The following is an 18825-nucleotide window of genomic DNA, read 5'->3' on the forward strand; positions in this document are numbered from 1 at the left end:
TGAAAGGCTATTGGGTTCACTGCCTGGGAGACAGATGAGGTCCTTCCACGGTGGCACCATGCAACCTGGGGTTAAACTTCCTCGGGTGAGGGCAAGGCCTGGGCTGGCGTGCTGCAGCTTAGCGGCACCATCCCGTCTGCCGCTGGTGCGGGGGAAGGCTCACCCCTTGCCCTTGGAAGAGACTCTGACCTTTGCAGCCTGCATGAAGGAGCTAAACGTGGTCGGCCCCAGCTCCCAGCTGGAGCTGGGAGTGGGAAGTGACCCAGGGCCCTGGTCTTCTCCCCTCCTCCCCCAAGTGGCCACAGGGCACCAGTGCTGGGAGTCCGGACACCTGGGTTCTATTCGTGCCTTGGGCAAGTCCCATCTCTCGGTGCCTCGGTTTCCCCTCCCCTTCCCTAATTATTCAGACTGGGAGCACAATGGGGCCCAGATCTCACCTGCCACCGTAACACACCTAATAAGCACTACACTCGTAACACCAGACCTGACCCCCGCCTCTCACTCTGGGTCTTTGTGGCACCTGGCCCAATGAAGCCCCATTGTGGGAAGGGTGGGCTCCAGGGGCTGCCATAACTCCGGGGAACTGGCTCCGTGGGGGAGCAGGCAGGGCCCAGGATGTGGCCTCTTGGTAACCACAGACTGAAACACCGATGCCACAGCCTCCCTCGTGCACAGGGTGCGGCCGCACCAGAGTCGAGGGGCCTGGCCACAATGCTTAGCAATGAGGCAGCTAGTCCCTCCCGTGCCTGCTGCCCCCCCTCTGCCCCCCACCATGGCTGGGCCAAAGGCACCGGCCCATGGGGCCCACTGTTTGCTTTCTGCCATGCTGAGCCAGCCACCCACGGTCAGGCAGGGACGCTCCCCTTGTCAGCAAACAGCCCCGGGACGGCACCCAGCTGTCATCTGGGCACGGCTCTCTGGAGAGCTGCACCTCCTGGGGGAAAGGGCACAGGGAGGAACCACGCCCAGCCCTCCCCAGGTCTCCTACAGCATGTCCCCTCTGCTCCCCCAGACCCCAATCCCCTGCCTTGTGCCAGCACCCCAGATCCAATCCAGGTCACCCGCTACCCATGTGCTGGCTCCAATGCTAACTGGGCCCCCGCCTCTGGCTGGACATGCCGCCCAGCGCCCAGCCCTTTGCCTGTCCTAAGCTGCCGGTGCCCCTGCACTCTGGGATCAGCTGCTCTCACGGTGCGGGAGAAACAGGGGCACGGAGAGGGAAAGGGATCGGCCCAAAGCAGGGCTGCCAATTTTGGCTGGATGTATTCCTGGAGGGCTGGTCACATGACATTAAAGGTGAATCATTTACTTCCTGGAGAGTCCAGGACAATCCTGGAAGGTTGGCTACCCCCTAAGCCAAGGGGGAACATGGCAGAGCCCCGCCCAGTGCCACCCCCCACATCTAAGCTGTCAGCCCCGGGGTTGGGTCAATGGAAAAGCTGTGAGCAAGGATAGAACCCAGGCGTCCTGGCACCCAGTCACGCCCCCCCCACCCCCACCCCGCTCTAACCACTAGACCCCACTCCCCTCCCAGAGCTGGGGAGAGAACCCAGGCGTCCTGGCTCTCAGCCCCTCCCCCCCCGCTGTAACCACTAGAAACCACTCCCCTCCAGAGCTGGGGAGAGAACCCAGGAGTCCTGCCTCCCGAGCCCACTGCTCTAACCACTAGACCCCACTCCCTGTGGTTCTGGATGATGTACAGTTCAGGCACTAACAGTAATTACGTAGGTTCTACGTTACGGGCCTGTTTGGTATTTGTCGTGATGGGTCCCGGTCAGCCCAGCATTGCTCTCGCCTTTCCTGCGCTCTGAGCAGGCTATGGGTGTGAATTTAGTCCCCACCCCACTCTGCAGGGACCCAGCGCCCAGCCACCACAAAGGGGATGTCACTGGGATCTCGAAGGGAAACCGACTGGCCCAGCCCCGTGGTCACAGAACGCATGTGACACTGGACGGGGTCTCTGCTCTAGTCACGTTGTGGGGTGAGCAACTCCAGAATAGAACCCAGGAGTCCTGGCTCCAGCCCCCACCCTGCTTTAACCACTAGTCCCCATTCCCCTCCCAGAGCCAGGGATAGGACCCAGGAGTCCGGACTCTCACCCCCTTTCGCCCTAACCCACTGTACCCCACCTCCTACCAGACTAGGAATGGGACCCAGGAGTCCTGCCTCCCAGCCCTCCCCCGCCCCAGCTTCAACCACTAGATCATCATCAATTTGGCTTTGCCATTTCCACTTGGAATGGGGATTTTCCACTGAGCTGGGTGTGGCTGGGCGGGGGGGGGGTGACACCTGTCCTGGGCCAGTGGGCGGAGGCCGGCCGAGTGGCACGGCTGCCCCGCCTCCCACTCCAGTCCTATAAACCCCCTGCCCTCCGCTTGCTCCATTCCCTGTGCCCCGTCCTGCCCATTCGCTGCACAGAGACCCCCAACGCCCCGATGGCCTACGTCCCTGCACCTGGCTACCAGCCCATCTACAACCCGGTAAGTGTCACACACCCACACACCCGGGCATTGCGCTGAAACCCATGGCGGTTGCGCCCCTGAATAACCGTGCTCTCCGTTACGACCGGCACAAATCCAGTGGCGTCTCCACAGCTGGTGGAGTGGCTGCAGGTTTACACTCGGCTGGCCCCTGGATGGACGGTGGCTACCGATATCCAGCAAGACAGCCCTCCCCCTCGGCTAGCTCCAGCCGACCCCCTTGCCCCGCCCCCGTAATGCATGGCTGGGCCTTGGTGTCGCCTGCCTGTCGACGCTGGAAAGTTCCCAGGCCGGCTGGCGGCGAGCAGGGGCCTGATTCTGCTCCCCCACTCAGGGACGACAGCCCTCGACTGGCACTCTTGCCGGCCCCATCTCTTGGGGGGTCAGTTACACCATGCGAAGCTCCCCCAAACTGATGTGTAATTTACGCCCCGCTCCGAGATGCCGACAGAGAGCAGCTGGCAGGCACGGGCAGCCGGCATCGGTTCCTGCCCGAGATCCGATGCCGCCAAGGCAAAAACAAACAGGGGCTGGAGTTCGTTCCGGCCACCGTGGGGAGGAGGATGCTGGGGCAGATGAGCTGCAGTGGGGGGCTGGGGTGGGAACGTCTTAGACTCACCCCCGGGGAAATGCTGCTCAACTCACCAAAAAACGGAGCTCCCCGCAGCCTGCCGACGGACGCCGTCGCCGCTCAGATCCGGTCCCCGCCAGCCAGCCGGCTTTTACCCCGGGACCTGGGGGAGCCGCTCTGGAAGGCACCTGGCTAAGCGCCCAGGAGTGAGGGGGGTTAGGATGGGGCGAAGGCCGGGGCGGGTGCGAATCCCGCCCGATCCCCTGTGTGTTTCTGGCTCCAGCGATACCAGCCCAGCCGGAGCCCTGGATGGTCCCACCCAGCTCACCTGTGGGGATGGGAACAATTAATAATTAACACACGGTCCCTGGTGGCTCCTTTCCCCAGGATCCCAAAGGGTGGTACAGACGCCCGCTAACTAGAATCAGCCTTGGGAAAGGCAGAGGTTGCAGGCTGGGGTGTGTCCCCCCCCAAGGTGGTTTGGGGGGGGAAATGCTGCCAGCCAAGGAGCACCTTAAAGGAGCCGTGTCTCCCCCCAGACTCCTCCTGCAAAGCCATCAGTTTCCCCAGCCTGGTTCCTGAAGGGCTTCTGGTCAGATCCCAGCCCCAGGGGAGCAAACCAGGGAGAGGCGAAGCTGGAGGGCAGCGGGGCAATCCCCTGGCATCGCTAAAGGGAGCAGGGGGTGGGGACTGGCACCCAGCACTATGTGTCTACGGGGTCAGGGGTGTCACCGGTCAAATCCCCCCCTCAGCATCTTCTCTCTCTCTCTCCCCATCTCTCAGCCTCTCCCTCATGCTGTCCCCATTGCCGGGGGGCTCCGGCCCGGGATGGCCATCTATGTCCAGGGGATGGTGCCCCATCACACCAAGAGGTAACACTTCGGGCAGCGGGGGAGGAGAGGGGGACAGCTGGGCTCATGTGGGGCGCGGGGGCTGGTTAAAGAGCAATCCCTCCCCCAGTGCTGAGATGCAGCTGCCTCTGGGGTGGAGCCCGGGGGCTGGTTATACAGGGATCTCTCCCCCAGTGCTGAGATGCAGCCACCTCTGGGGTGGAAGGTGGCAGGCGTTTAACAGCCACACAGCACAGGCGTTTGGAGCAGGCAGTACGGAGCACAGCAGAGGGGATCTCGGGAGGCAGATGGGTCCAGTTTGGCCAGGCCGCGGCATAAAGCACCGTGGAATGTTTAACGAGGGTGACGACCTTGGGCTTGTGGCTCATTAAAACAGAGAAACGGGAACCTGCCACCAGAGCCTGCAGCCCCGGGCGCGGGGAGGGAATGTGGGGCAAAGGCCCGGAGCTCCCAGCCGAGCACAGGGAGGGACGGGGTGAAAGGGGATCTGCACCAGGGAGCGCACCATGTACACCTGACACACCCCTACGCCAGGGGATATGGGGGTGGGGGGTGGGCGGGGAGTGGTGTAGCACCTCCCAAACCAAAGCCAGTGTCATGGCAACTCCAGAAAGTCACCCCCAGGCCCGATCGCTGCTCAGAGCTGCTGCGGGCTAGTTAGATCTGGCTACCGGCCCCTGGTTGGGAGCATTCGCCTCACAACGCCGCCCCATTCCCTCTTTGGAGGGGGTCCCTGGACCCCCTCCCTGCTGCGACTACCCCTCCCCCGCGGGGGGGCGGGTGGAGGTGTGGATCCCTCCTTCACAAGAGAGCGAGCTCCTCAGTTCCCCCCTGCCCTTCTGTGTCCTTGAACGAAATTCCCCTCCGCCCTCCGCAGTATAGGGCCTATGACACACATCACAGCAGCCCGGAGTCCACCCAGGAGGGGTCAGCGGTGCCGCTAGATGGCTAGAAACCTTCTGAATTTCCAGCTGCAATTTCCCCGCTCTGGCCTTTACCCCCCCCACCCCCGGCAGGTATTGATAGCGAGGGACCAGATCCCGCCCCCGCCCCCCCCCACACACTACCTGGGCCTGGGCCAGACAACCCCAGCCCCCCCACAGCTCGCTCACCCCCCTGCTCCCGCACCCCCACCCCAGGTTCCGTGTGAATTTCTCCTGTGGCCCAGAGAAGGGGGCCGACATCGCCCTGCACTTCAACCCCCGTTTCGACAGCGGGGACAAGATCGTCCTCAACAGCTTCCAGCGGGGCAACTGGGCCAAGGAGGAGCACAAGCACGACATGCCCTTCCACAAGGGGCAGCACTTCGAGATGGTCTTCAACATCACCCCCGAGGGCTACCGGGTAGGCGGGGGAGGGGCATGAGGGATATGGAGGGCCGTGGGGGGCAGGTGGGGGCCACAACGGATATGGGGGGCCTGTGGGTGGCAGGTGGGGGGCCACAAGGGATATGGGGGGCCTGTGGGTGGCAGGTGGGGGGCCACAAGGGATATGGGGGGCCTGTGGGTGGCAGGTGGGGGGCCACAAGGGATATGGGGGGGGGCCTGTGGATGGCCACATTCTGAATTGGGGGCAGAGGGATAATATGCCATGAGGGGAGGGAATCCCCCATCTGTGGCTGGGGAAATGTGGGGGATGGGGAGAAATCCATGGGGAGGGTGGGCCCCACTGGATCGAGAGGGTGGGGGGAGATGGGGGGGACGATACCCCATCTGCAATTGAATGCTCCAGGCCAGTGGGCTGGCCTGGGAAAAGGGGTGGGGGGGTGACACCTCTCTCCCCCCATCTGGGTGAGGGGCTTTGAAAGGGGGAATTGTCCCCCCCACAAACATCCCAACACCTGCTCTCTAACATGGGGGGCCAGAAGGCCTCAACCCCAATTTCCTGCCACCCCCAAGTCTGGCACCCCCTGCCTGCGAGCCGGGTCCTGCCAGCAGGGGTCAGAAGGAAGCCAGAGGGGCTGGGGAGAAAAGACCCTCCCCCAGTTCCTACATCGGCAGCTGATCCCCAGAGTCTGCTTGGCAACCATCTCCCCCCGCCCGTATTCCCAGGGTGAACCCCAAGATATCAGGTCTCCCCTCCCCCACTCAGAGGGGGGGGGCAGATCCTGATGCTGCCTGTCTCCCGCCCCAGATCACGGTGAACGGGGCCCCCTGCTACGAGTTCCGGCACCGCATCCCGCCCGAGCACGTGCAGGTCGTCGACGTGGACGGGGACCTCGAGCTGCAGTCGCTCAACGTCATTGGAGGGGGCATGATGGGGGGCGGGGTGAGTGACCAGGGTGTGGGGGTGCACGGGCAGGCGGTGGAGACGCGGGACTGGGACGCTCACGCACAGCGCCGGCCCCGCAGCCAAATCGCGAGTGCATGGGTTGGTTCAGGGGAAAAGCTGAGAGCTTGGATGGTAGGAGAGCTGGGGATAGAACCCAGGAGCTCTGGCACCCAGCTCTAACCACTAGACCCCAGTCCCCTCCCAGAGCTGGGGACAGAACCCAGGAGTCCTGGCTCCCAGCCCCCCTGCTCTAACCACTAGACCCCAGTCCCCTCCCAGAGCTGGGGACAGAACCCAGGAGTCCTGGCTCCCAGCCCCCCTGCTCTAACCACTAGACCCCAGTCCCCTCCCAGAGCTGGGGACAGAACCCAGGAGTCCTGGCTCCCAGCCCCCCTGCTCTAACCACTAGACCCCCCTCCCCTCTCAGAGCCAGGGAGAGAACCCAGGAGTCCAGGCTTGACAATACCTCTCCCCTCTCTGTGCCCAGTCTCACACTTGTTTCCGTCCTGCAGGGGATGTATTACCCGCAGCCCGGGATGCTTGTAAGTACCCACGAGACCCACATGCCTGGGGCTGGGGCGGGGGAGATGCCAGCTCAGGGTGGGCAACTCAGGGGCACTCACTCCATTATCACAGCTACACGCCACCCCACAAGCTAGCCGGGCTTCCCTGGGCCCCCGCGCAGTCCCTCGCCTGCCGCAGTGTGACGAGCCCAGAGGGCATGGGAGGGGGGTGTCCTGCAGGGGGTCCTTCCCCCACACACACCCACAGAAGAGTCACAGGGACCTTCCCTCTGTCTTAGCAGCCACTTCCCCTAGGGAGCAGAGACCCTCTAGCCAGGATCCCGGGCCCCACTCCTCCTTGGATCAGACCCACAGCCTCAGCTCGCCCGGGCTTCTCGGAGAGCAATGCCAACCCTGCAGCCTCAGCCCCTGTAACCCCCCTTATATTGTCTTCATCTCTCAGGGCATGCAGCCGAATATGCCACCCACAAGCCTGCCGGTAAGTACACTGGGACCCGGGGAGGAGATGCAGCCACCTCGGGGCGGGGCGGTTTCTTATACAGCGATCACATCCCCCACTCTTGAAATGCAGCTGCCTCTAGGGTGGAACATGATAGCTGTTTATACAGAGATCATGTCCCCCATGACTAAAATGCAGCCACTTCTAGGATGGAAGGTGGCAGCTGATTATAGAGGGAATCCTCACCCAGCACTGAGATGCGACCACCTCTGGGGTGGTTTGCAGCTACCGTTTAACAGCTGCACTGCAGTTGTACACAGCAGTTTAAGACAGGAAGTGGAGGCGAATTCTGTATCCAACTGGAAACTGCTGGGGTAGGGGAGGATTTTTAGCTAAGGAAAGGCCAGATATTTTCTGGAAAACTAGAGAGGAGTTCTGTGGGCCGGAGAGACAGAGCAGAGACACCCCCAAGGCCTTAGGGAGGGAGGTTGGGTCCACACCATGGCTGGTCAGATTAATAACTCCTGGATTTCTCTGCCCCACAGATGATGGCTGGCCCCGCTTCTTTTCACCCGGTAAGCGCAGCAGCCTTGGGGTTTGCTCTGCCCTTTCGCTCCTGCAAGGAAGCCACCTTATGCTTTCTCCCACAACTCTTTCCCCAGCCCCGGAGTGCAGCCACCTCTGGGGTGGAACGTGCCAGGTGGCCAAGAGCCACGCTGAACAAAGCTGGTAGCAGGAAGAAACCCGCCCCCCTGCCGCCTCTGCCCCGCTCCCTGCAGCACAGCACCCCCTAGTGCCACACTGGGGTCAGCGCTGACTGTGTGGGGAGAGCGCCCCCTACAGAGCCCCCCGCTCCCTGCAGCACAGCGCCCCCTAGCACTGCACTGGGACCGGCGCTGACTGCCAGGGAGAGCGCCCCCTACTGAGCCCCCTCCCTGCAACACATCTGAGACGCTCCTCACCCCAGTACCGGACAAGACCGTTCTAGCCGGGGGTCTCCGTTCTCTTGCAGCAAGTCCCCTATGTGGCTAACTTCCCAGGCGGGCTGACAGCCAAGAAGACAGTGGTGGTGAAAGGATTAGTCCCGCAGGGCGCTAAGAGGTATGCAGCCATGGCACTGTCTTCAGCAGGGGAAACTGAGGCATCAGCAAGGGGGAAGTGACTTGCCCCCTGCCCCCTGGTTTCATGGTGAATCAGCATAGAGCTGGGGATAGAAGCCAGGACTCCCAGTCCCTGCCCCCGCTCTAACCACTAGACCCCACTCCCTCCCAGAGCTGGGGAGAGAACCCAGGAGTCCTGGCTTCCAGCCCCCCTGCTCCAACCACTGATCCCACTCCCCTCCCAGAGCTGGGGAGAGAACCCAGGAGTCCTGGCTCCCAGCCCCCTGCTCTAACCACTAGACCCCACTCCCCTCCCAGAGCTGGGGAGAGAACCCAGGAGTCTTGGCTCCCAGCCCCCCCACCCCCGCGCTCTAACCACTAGACCCTACGCCCCTCCCAGAGCTGGGGCTAGTCCTGGCTCCCAGGCCCTGTGCTCCAACCCGTAGGCCATGCTTTAGCACAGACTGCGCTTCTCCCATCAAAGTGCAACGGCCCCGTGTATCTGGCTACAGGCTTGTGTGTCCAGCCCTGCCCCCCTCCCCCAAAGCCACCCCCCCCCCACACACACACTCCCCCCAGCCTCACTGGTTCTTTGCCTCCCCAGCTTCTGCATCAACTTCAAGATGGGCTACTCCAAGGATATCGCTCTGCACATTAACCCTCGCCTGAACGAGAGGAGCGTGGTCAGGAACAGCCTCCTGAACGGGAACTGGGGCTCGGAGGAGCGGGAGCTGCCTCACAACCCCTTCCAGCCCGGCCAGTACTTCGAGGTGAGTAAACTCATCTGTGTGGCATACGCCCTATACCGCTAGCAGCTAATGGGGATTCTCCCTTAGTGCATGCCCAGGGTCTTCTGGAGCAGTGTGTGTGTGCGTGCTCATGCAGTCTGCTGCCTTCTACTGGATGGCATAAGAACTGCAAGTCTGTGTGTCGTTGTTCCTATACAGCTAGCAGCTAATGGGTATTCTCCGTTAACTTAAGTCCTGGGGCATTTGGAAGAGGAGGGGGAGGTAGGGATATGTGTGTGTAATAGGTACTGCTGCCCTCTGCTGGATGGAATCCAAACTGCTCATCTATGTATCATATGCCCTATACTGCTAACAGTTAATGAGGATTCTCCTTTAGCTCAAGCTAAGGGTCTTCTAGAGCAGAGAGAGAGAGAGAGAGAGAGAGAGAGTGTGCACCCTCTGCTGGATGGCATCAGAACTGCGTGTCTGTGTATCATAGCCCCTATACAGTTAGCAGCTAATGGGGATTCTCTGGCAGCACGGTCTCCACTAGGGCATGCTGCCTGCCTGGTCCCATAAGGGGTCAGCTCCTTCGCGGCTGTCCCAGATCGGTCCCTCTCACAGCCGCTCCCCCCCCCCCCCCCCACAGCTCTCCATCCGCTGCGGGAACGGACGTTTCAAGGTCTTTGCCAACGGGCAGCCGCTCTTCAACTACAACCACCGTTTCCGCGAGTTCCAGAAGATTGACACGCTGGAGATCAACGGCGACGTGGTCCTGTCCTACGTCCAGTTCTGAGCCCAGCCCCACCGCCCAGCGGGGGAGGGACACACAATGCTGCCCCCCCCCGCCCCCGGCCGGCATCGCAGACCCAATAAACGAGTCTGCTTCTTGCAATGATGCTGTCGGTGGCCTGCCTTCCCCTCCCCACGCCGCCTGCTCTGGGTGGATTCGGAGCCGCTCCCCTGTGTGTCATAGAGCCCCCCCCGCTCACAGCTGCTGGGGACTCTCCTCCAGCTGGAGCTGAGTTTGAGGCCTGCGCAGGGATGGTTGTGATGGCCTAGAGATGTTATAATGACCCTCTGACCCCTCCCACTCAGAGCCTGGCAAACATCACCAAATTAAGCCTCCCAGTCTCCCCCCTGACCCTCCTCTGGTACCAGGACCCCCCTCCCGATGCCCCATAGCCACCCTCACCAGAAGCCCCCCACCTGCTCACTCCCTGCCCAGCTGACCTGAGCCACCCTACAGCCAAGCCCTACAAACCCCATTCCCCAGCCGGCAACCTCACTGTCCCCACAGCCTGCCCACCCCACCTGGCTCTCCCCACTCGCCCCCGGCCTGGGCTCCACGTCCCTCCCCCGCGCTTCGCCTCTGGAACGGGTCGGGCTGCACCAAACCATCGGGGTTCGAAACAGAACGAGGGACGCCCAGGGGAAGGGTCCCCTGCTCCCGCCCCCGATTTGAGGAGCCTGCAGCCTCCACTCACCGCCTGCTCTGCGGCACTTCTCAGGAGCCGAGCAGAACCGTTCCCAGCCGGGGTCCGCCAGCGTGCCCGTCCAACGGGGTCTCCTCCCTCCATGGGGGGGGGGGATCCTCCACCTCCAGCTCGGAGCCGGGAAGGGACTTGGGCAAGGTTACACAGGGAGTCAATGGCAAAACTATCAATAGAACCCAGGAGTCCAGGCTCCCAGCCTCCCCCATTTCTAACTACTAGACCCTTCTTCCCTCCCAGAGCTGGGATAGAACCCAGGAGTCCTGGCTCCCAGCCCCCCTGCTCTAACCACTAGATCCCGCTCCCCTACTAGAGCTGGGATAGAACCCAGGAGTCCTGGCTCCCAGCCCCCCCTGCTCTAACCACTAGCCCTAGGGTGACCAGACAGCAAGTGCGAAAAATTGGGGCAGACGGTGGGGGGTAATAGGTGCCTATATTAGACAAAGCCCCCAATATTGGGACTGTCCCTATCAAATTGGGACATCTGGTCACCCTAACTAGACCCCACTCCCCTCCCAGAGCTGGGATAGAACTCAGGAGTCCTAGCTCCCAGCCCCCCCTGCTCTAACCACTAGACCCCACTCCCCTCCCAGAGCTGGGAGAGAACCCATGAGTCCTGGCTCCCAGCCCCTCCTGCTCTAACCACTAGACCCCACTCCCCTCCCAGAGCTGGGAGAGAACCCAGGAGTCCTGGCTCCCAGCCCCCCCCCTGCTCTAACCACTAGACCCCACTCCCCTCCCAGAGCTGGGGAGAGAACCCAGGAGTCCTGGTTCCCAACCTTTGCCCAATTCCTTCCGCCCATGCTGCCTCTTGGGTTTTTTCATCATAACCCTTTGCTGGCTGCTGCCCGGACACCGAGGCAGGACCAGCAGGAATCCAGAGTCTAAGCTCCATCTTGCAGCCGACGCTCACAGGCGGGAATGTAGTTCCCTTGTGGGGTTAGCAGGGCAGGGCTCGGGGCAGCCGTCAGCCCCACCACCTGCCAACCCCACTCCCCTTGGCCTGCCCCACCCAGTACCAGACCCTGCCCCAGGCGCCGCCTCCCACAGCATCCGCCTTGCTCCTGTTGCACCCCAGCTGCTGGAGACGGGAGGGGGTCGCACGTTTTGGGGCGCAGGCCGCTGGAGGGCGGCGAGTCAGCAAACCGACCCCCTTAACCACGCCCGTCTTGGGTCTGCCATAAACCGCCCGGCCACTGGAGGGCATCGGGCTGGCTCAGGATGGAGCTGGCATAGCGGGCTGGCCAGATTTGGGCAATTCCGCCCCTAACATGCAAATTAACACTCATTAGGGAGTGTCCCGTTCACACCCACGCCCAGCCCAGAGCGACTCCGTCCAAAGGGCATCGGGAAATGTTCAGCACAAACTCCCCCCACCAGGAGCCGTCCCCAGCCTCCAGCCTCGAAAATCTGTCTTGCAAGCCGCAGTCACGTCCGGGGGGCTTTTTGACCCTGCGTCCTGAGGGGCAGAAGACACTTGAGGATGTCTGGGCAGGTCCCTGAAATTCTTAGCAAAGGCCGGTTCCCAGGACTCAGCGGGCATGTGACATGATCCGAACAGCTGGCCCTCCCAGCCCCGTGCGGACCTGAGCTCCAACGCTGCCCCTGGAAATCAGGCCCTGCGGCATGAGAGTGATTCGCCCTCTCCACAGAGCTCTGGAGGAGGTGTCCCGCCTCACCACACCAGGGGACTGAGCCAGGGATAGCCGGGGGACGAGGGTTATGACTAGAAGATCCCGAGAGAGGGGATTGGCTACCGGCACGTCCCGCTGGTCTAGGGAGTGGGATCTGTGCCAATCAGGCCCCGCATGTGCCGTGTGAAGGAGCAGGGGACCCCCCACATCATCCCCACCCTGAAATGCAGCCACCTCTGGTGAGGAGTGTGGCGGCCAAGCGCACAGCCGTGGGAGAATGGGAAATCCAGGTCAAGGATGCAGGGACAAATCCATCTCTGCGGAAAGGCGTCCCAGGGGCGCTTTGATGCCTAGATCGAGCTGGTGGCATTTGAAGTTTGAAGGTCCCTGTGGGGGAGACACACACACGGCAACACCCCTGGAGTTCAGGTTGCTGGACTTGAGTGGAGAGGGTGGCCCAGGGAGAGACCGCAGACAGACAGACCGAAACATCACCATTTCCCCCAGCCTGCACTCGAGGGGAGGATGGGGGAGTTGGCCACGCCCCCAATCTGCCCCCTATGGGCCCGGGGGGGTGGGGGAGGGCAGAGAATATCACTGCACCTGAGCGTGACTGAGAATTGGGCCCATCAGGCCTGTTAGGAGATCCCTGCTTTGGGCCTCTTCACGCGTCAGCCAACACACGGGTGCCCACTAGCGCCCATTTGATAACAGACACGGCCAACATCTCCAGGAGCGTCGCCTTTGAGCAGTTTGGTTGTTAATTAACATCTTGTCCCTTTGGATACTGACCGATCTTCCCACTCCTCTGGCCGACTGGGCCCCTCTCCGCTGCTGAGTCTTCCCTTCTCCCAACTTTCTCTCTTTCCTCCACTGAAATCTCCACAGGCTGCCCCCGCCCATCACCTCCCACCGCTGCCGGTGACGGCTTGAGGAGTGTGTCTCTATTGATGTCACAAAGTTGTTATATGAAATCAACAAAATGATGAGGGGGCTGGGGCACATGACTTACAAGGAGAGGCTGAGGGAACTGGGATTGTTTAGTCTCCAGAAGAGAAGAGTGAGGGGGGATTTGATAGCAGCCTTCAACTACCTGAAGCGGGGCTCCAAAGAGGATGGAGCTCGGCTGTTCTCAGTGATGGCAGATGACAGAACAAGGAGCAATGGTCTCAAGTTGCAGTGGGGGAGGTCTAGGTTGGATATTAGGAAACACTATTTCACTAGGAGGGTGGTGAAGCACTGGAATGGGTTCCCTAGGGAGGTGGTGGAGTCTCCTTCCTTAGAGGTTTTTAAGGCCCAGCTTGACAAAGCCCTGGCTGGGATGATTTAGTTGGGGTTGGTCCTGCTTTGAGCAGGGGGTTGGACTAGATGACCTCCTGAGGTCTCTTCCAATCCTGATATTCTATGATTCTATGATCATCCCCTCATGGAGTAACTCGATGTGGCTATGGACTCCACCATTTGCGGACACGGGCTGAAGCCCCTAACAGACAAGGGACAATGGAGAATCGTTAACCGTAATGACCGTACTCTGACCAAATAACGGGCATGCCAAGGAGGATGGCTAAATGAAGTCATTAGATACTTGTACAATTTATTCATGACAGAGGAATCAAGGCGAACTATTCATACAGCTATATAACCACGCCTTTCTAGAAAGAGACACGTCGTGCAATTAATACATTGCTAAATAAAGCTGATCAAACAACTACACAAAAGTCACAAATTACACGGCTCTACGGCCAAAATGCTTCTGAAATAAATGTAGTCAAACTTGACTAATTCTGGGTCACTGAGAACGAAAATGATGCTTAAAATTGTTGATTGGCTCTAGTTTTCAAGATATGCTATTGGGTCAGTATATACGACCCTTGACTTGGGAATGGCGGAGGATAAGTGAGTTATAAAGGGAAGGGATCTCAATTTAAACCAGAAATGACTAAAATACATCTTTGACTGGATCTATGAATAAATCTATGACTGGGTTTGGACAGTACTTGCTTTTTAGGCACAACAATGAATGATGCAATCTGAAGCTGGTATTGTGTCATACATGATATGAATTGCATCATATTATTCCTAGAAGTCATGGATGATGCAATCATAACGAAGCTTACATCACTCTGCTGAACAAATTGCCCTATATCAGCTCTAGAAATCAGACAGTGTCGTGCTCTCTTATTTGTCAGTGTTTGATTTTGCAAAGGGACACATTTCTGTTTAGCCAAAGTGAGCAGAGAGGCCTCGTACTTGTGTGAACAGTGCAGATAACTTCTGCTATGTTTGTGGTGAAGTGACTTTTGCATCACAAAAGCGCAGTATAACCACTGTGGTTAAGAAAGCCTATCACCTTTATTTTGGCTGCAAAATTGGAGATCAGGACAAGAGGTGGGCCCCACACATATGCTGCAACACTTGTGCAACAAATCTTCGCCAGTGGTTGAACAGGAAAAGGAAATCTATGCCTTTTGCAGTGCCAATGATTTGGAGAGAGCCAACAGATCATACCAGCAATTGTTACTTCTGCATGGTGCCTCCAGTTGGGAAAGGTGTGTCAAAGAAGAAAAAAGTGGACTGTGCATTATCCAAACATTCCATCAGCTATACGCCCAGTACCCCACGGAGAAGGACTGCCGGTTCCTGATGCACCAGAATCATTCTCACTTGAGTCAGACGAGGAAGAGATGAAACTTCTGGTCCTGAGCCATCAATGTCACAGGACCCACATTGTCTCTCATCCTCCTCTGAACCACACCTCATAACACAAAGTGAACTGAATGACCTTGTCAGGGATTTGGAACTACCCAAGAGCAAGGCAGAGCTGTTGGGCTCCAGACTACAGCAGTGGAATCTCCTGGCAGGTGATGTTAGGATTTCCATGTTCCGTGACCGTCAAAAGGATCTTGTCCCATTCTTCTTCATGGAAGGTGATCTTGTAGCCTGCAACAACATCGATGGTGTGATGGCAGCCCTCAACATCGTTCACGATCTAGATGAGTGGAGACTGTTCATTGATTCATCGAAGACGAGTTTTAAAGCTGTTTTACTGCATAATGGCAATGTTTTGCCATCAATTCCAGTTGGTCATGCAGTCCATATGAAGGAAACCTATGACAACATGAAACAACTTTTGAGGTGCATAAACTATGACCAACATCAGTGGCAGCTTTGTGGCGATTTGAAGGTTGTTGCTCTCTTGCTTGGTCTGCAGACTGGATACACAAGTACTGCTGTTTTCTCTGCGAATGGGATAGTCGTGCAAGAGATTCCCACTACATCAAGAAAGATTGGCCACTCCGACAGTCATTGGAGCCTGGGAGGAAAAGTGTTCAGCATCCACCACTCGTTGGATCAAGGAAGATTTTGTTACCACCCTTACACATCAAGCTGGGTCTGATGAAGAACTTTGTCAAGGCCATTGACAAAACACAAGCAGCTTTCAAGTACCTCCGTGGAAAATTTCCAAGGTTAAGTGAAGCTAAGATAAAGGAAGGTGTCCTTGTTGGTCCTCAGATTCATGAACTTCTTTGAGATGATGCATTTGACCATGCACTGCGTGGCAAGGAAAAGGCGGCATGGAAAGTCTTCCAGTTAGTGGCAATACATTTTCTTGGAAACAACAAGGCAGACAACTACAGGTTGTTGGTGGAAAACCTCCTCAAGGCATACAAAAGCCTTGGTTGCAACATGTCACTAAAGATACATTTTTTGCACTCTCATCTAGATTTTTTTCCCACCGAACTGCGGAGCAGTGAGCGACGAGCACGGCGAGCGATTTCACCAGGACATTGCAACAATGGAGAAACGCTATCAGGGCAAATGGAGCCCATCAATGCTTGCAGACTATGGCTGGACAGTGACAAGAGATGCTCCATTTAATGAATACAAGAGACAAGCCAAGAAGTGCCGAGTAGACACTAAATAGGACTAAGCTAGGTAGATAATAGTTTTTTGCCTTTTGTTTCATAATAAATTTTATTTATATCACTATTTTGCTGATTTTTAAAGTGTTACATAAACAGGACAGGTGAAATATTATCATGTAAAGCAACCATAAACACATGAAAAGACCTAGGTTTACAATTTATGATTAAAACTCTACTAGCTACACAATATACATAGACATAAAATGTAAAAACTTAAATATCTTAGAAACAGTAGCCAATCAGGTGTTTTAATTGTCATATTTGAATTCAGCACATCAAAATACATAATAAATAGCACGTTTTATCTCTGAAGCAGACGACTTCTCAAAAATTGTAGACCAGTGTTATTAGAGAGCAAGAGAGAATCTAGAACGATAGAGCTAACTCCATACTGGAGGGGACTTTTCAGAGATGATCATGGAATCACAGAATACCAGCCTTCTCCCCCACAAGCACACTGCTGACTCATATCCAGCTTCTCGTCCACTGTAATCCCCAGGTCCTTTTCTGCAGAACTGCCGCTTAGCCAGTCGGTCCCCAGTTTGTAGCGGTGCCTGGGATTCTTCCGTCCTAAGTGCAGGACTCTGCACTTGTCCTTGTTGAACCTCATCAGGTTTCTTTTGGCCCAATCCTTCAATTTGTCTAGGTCACTCTGGACCCTATCCCTACCCTCCAGCGTATCTACCTCTCCCCCCAGCTTAGTGTCATCTGCGAACTTGCTGACGGTGCAATTCATCCCATCATCCAGATCATTAATACAGATGTTGAACAAAACTGGCCCCAGGACAAACCCCTGGGGCACTCCGCTTGATACCGGCTGCCAACTAGACATGGAGCCATTGATCACTACCCGTTGAGCCCGACGATCTAGACAGCTTTCTATCCATGTTATAGTCCATTCATCCAATCCATACTTTTTTAACTTGCTGTCAAGAACACTGTGGGAGACCGTATCAAAAGCTTTGCTAAAGTCAAGATATATCACGTCCACCGCTTTCCCCCTATCCACAGCGCCAGTTATCTCATCAGAGAAGGCAATCAGGTTGGTCAGGCATGACTTGCCCTTGGTGAATCCATGTTGACTTTTCCTGATCACCTTCCTCTCCTCCAAGTGCTTCAAAATGGATTCCTTGAGGACCTGCTCCATGATTTTTCCAGGGACTGAAGTGAGACCGACCGGTCTGTAGTTCCCCAGATCCTTCTTCCCTTTTTTAAAGATGGGCACTACATTCGCCTTTTTCCAGTCATCCGGGACCTCCCCCGATTGCCAGGAGTTTTCAAAGATAATGGCCAGTGGCTCTGCAATCTCAAGAAAGTTGTAAAACAGCAAGAAAGGGAAAAAAGGCTGATTCTCCACAGACTGTTACTGGCCAAATGGCAGAAATCCCCTTTGGCCCCTTGGCTGACCCGTTCTTTAACTATGGCACTTCTTGGGAAATCAAATGTCATAGACTATTAAAATCCATCACACTTCCTGGACTCAACCGGAGCACAACACGTTAGTGATGTATCCGTTCAGACTGAATTCCCCCCTCTTTTCCCGAGTCGCTCTGAACTTTACTGAAGCATATTAAAATGTCAAGTTGAGCGAAAACACCAATCAAAAGGCGCATGCCCGTCAATTGCTTTATCCGGCTGTTTACAAAAGCTGGGTTAGTTTCGCAGACAGCCTGGTTCCTTTTTAATTCCCTCCCAGGAACCAACCTTCCTCTTTCTACATAACGACGTCACCGTTTGTCTTTAAAAAATGCTAGACAGCTCCAATGCCTAACTTTGATACCAATTGCCCTTATTCCATGTGCTCAAAGTAACGTATTTCTTCATGGCCTTTTCTATTGATTAGTAATTAGCACCTGTTGCTTTTAGCTGTAAAGAGGCCTTTTAAGTTAAGCCCCGTAACACCTGTTCGCAGGCGCTCATTAGTAAAGTATGAAGGTTTTGGGGGCAGGATAATAATCCCCATCATTTACAAGACAGGAGTTTTACAGTAAAAAACAAACAAACAATAAAAAGTTTCAGAAGCCAAGCTCTACTTCTGTGACATGGAGGAGAGAGATTAAAACGGCCCCCTCCAGCCCTGGTAACTGAAGACACATGTCCCCCCAAGTCCCTTTCTCCTTTCCTCTAAGACGCAGCTTTAGCAAACTAATATTTCATCAGAGGATTAAAATTAAATACAAGGAGAACAGAAAGAAAGCATTTCCGAGCTATACTGTCCCAACCATTAAAAAACAACATACAACGTTTTAACCTTGGATCTGTACCTAACATCAGGGGTTTTCTACCTTTTTGTCATTTGCAAACCCCGAACAAATTTCAAATGGAGGTGGAAATCTTAGACGCAGTCTGCAAACCTCAGGGGTCCGTGGACCACGGGCTGAAAACCACTTATACCCTAGAGAGGCCAAGAACAGGAACTTGCAAGATTTCCTTCTCATCCGGAATTAAATACTTCTCATTTTTCCAGCAGAGAGACAGGCCTTTGTTATAACTCATGTTTAGCAAAATTTGGCCAAAACAAACACATCGTTCAGCCAAAACAAACACATAGTATGCAAACTCCTCTGTAAAACCCCCCACCCACTGCTAGCAATGCAGGGGCTATGACACACGCTCAGGCGGCGATGAGTCCAAGCTGACAAATGCCAGCGCATGACAACATTTTGGTCACACCAATACAGAGATCTCTGACACAATCCCGGGGCACGGGCAGAACGTGCAGGCAAGACAACGCTTCCGGGAAGGACCAGCCCCACCTCTCCGGGGCCGTCCCAGCACCGTATATAAGGTGTTGCCTCTAACCTGGGC

General features: G+C 56.7%; 1 protein-coding gene across 1 annotated transcript; it reads left to right on the forward strand.

Moving 5' to 3' along the window:
- Positions 1-2372: 2372 nt before the first annotated feature.
- On the forward strand, positions 2373-9859 carry LGALS4 (galectin 4). Its single transcript, XM_054010271.1, has 10 exons — positions 2373-2480; positions 3835-3923; positions 5042-5246; positions 6036-6170; positions 6686-6715; positions 7140-7175; positions 7682-7711; positions 8149-8237; positions 8841-9006; positions 9614-9859. The coding sequence occupies exons 1-10, from the start codon at positions 2436-2438 to the stop codon at positions 9758-9760; spliced, it is 972 nt and encodes a 323-aa protein (XP_053866246.1). The 5' UTR covers positions 2373-2435; the 3' UTR covers positions 9761-9859.
- Positions 9860-18825: the final 8966 nt, after the last annotated feature.

Source organism: Malaclemys terrapin, chromosome 20 (assembly GCF_027887155.1).
Source record: "Malaclemys terrapin pileata isolate rMalTer1 chromosome 20, rMalTer1.hap1, whole genome shotgun sequence".
Taxonomy (NCBI): Eukaryota; Metazoa; Chordata; order Testudines; family Emydidae; genus Malaclemys; species Malaclemys terrapin.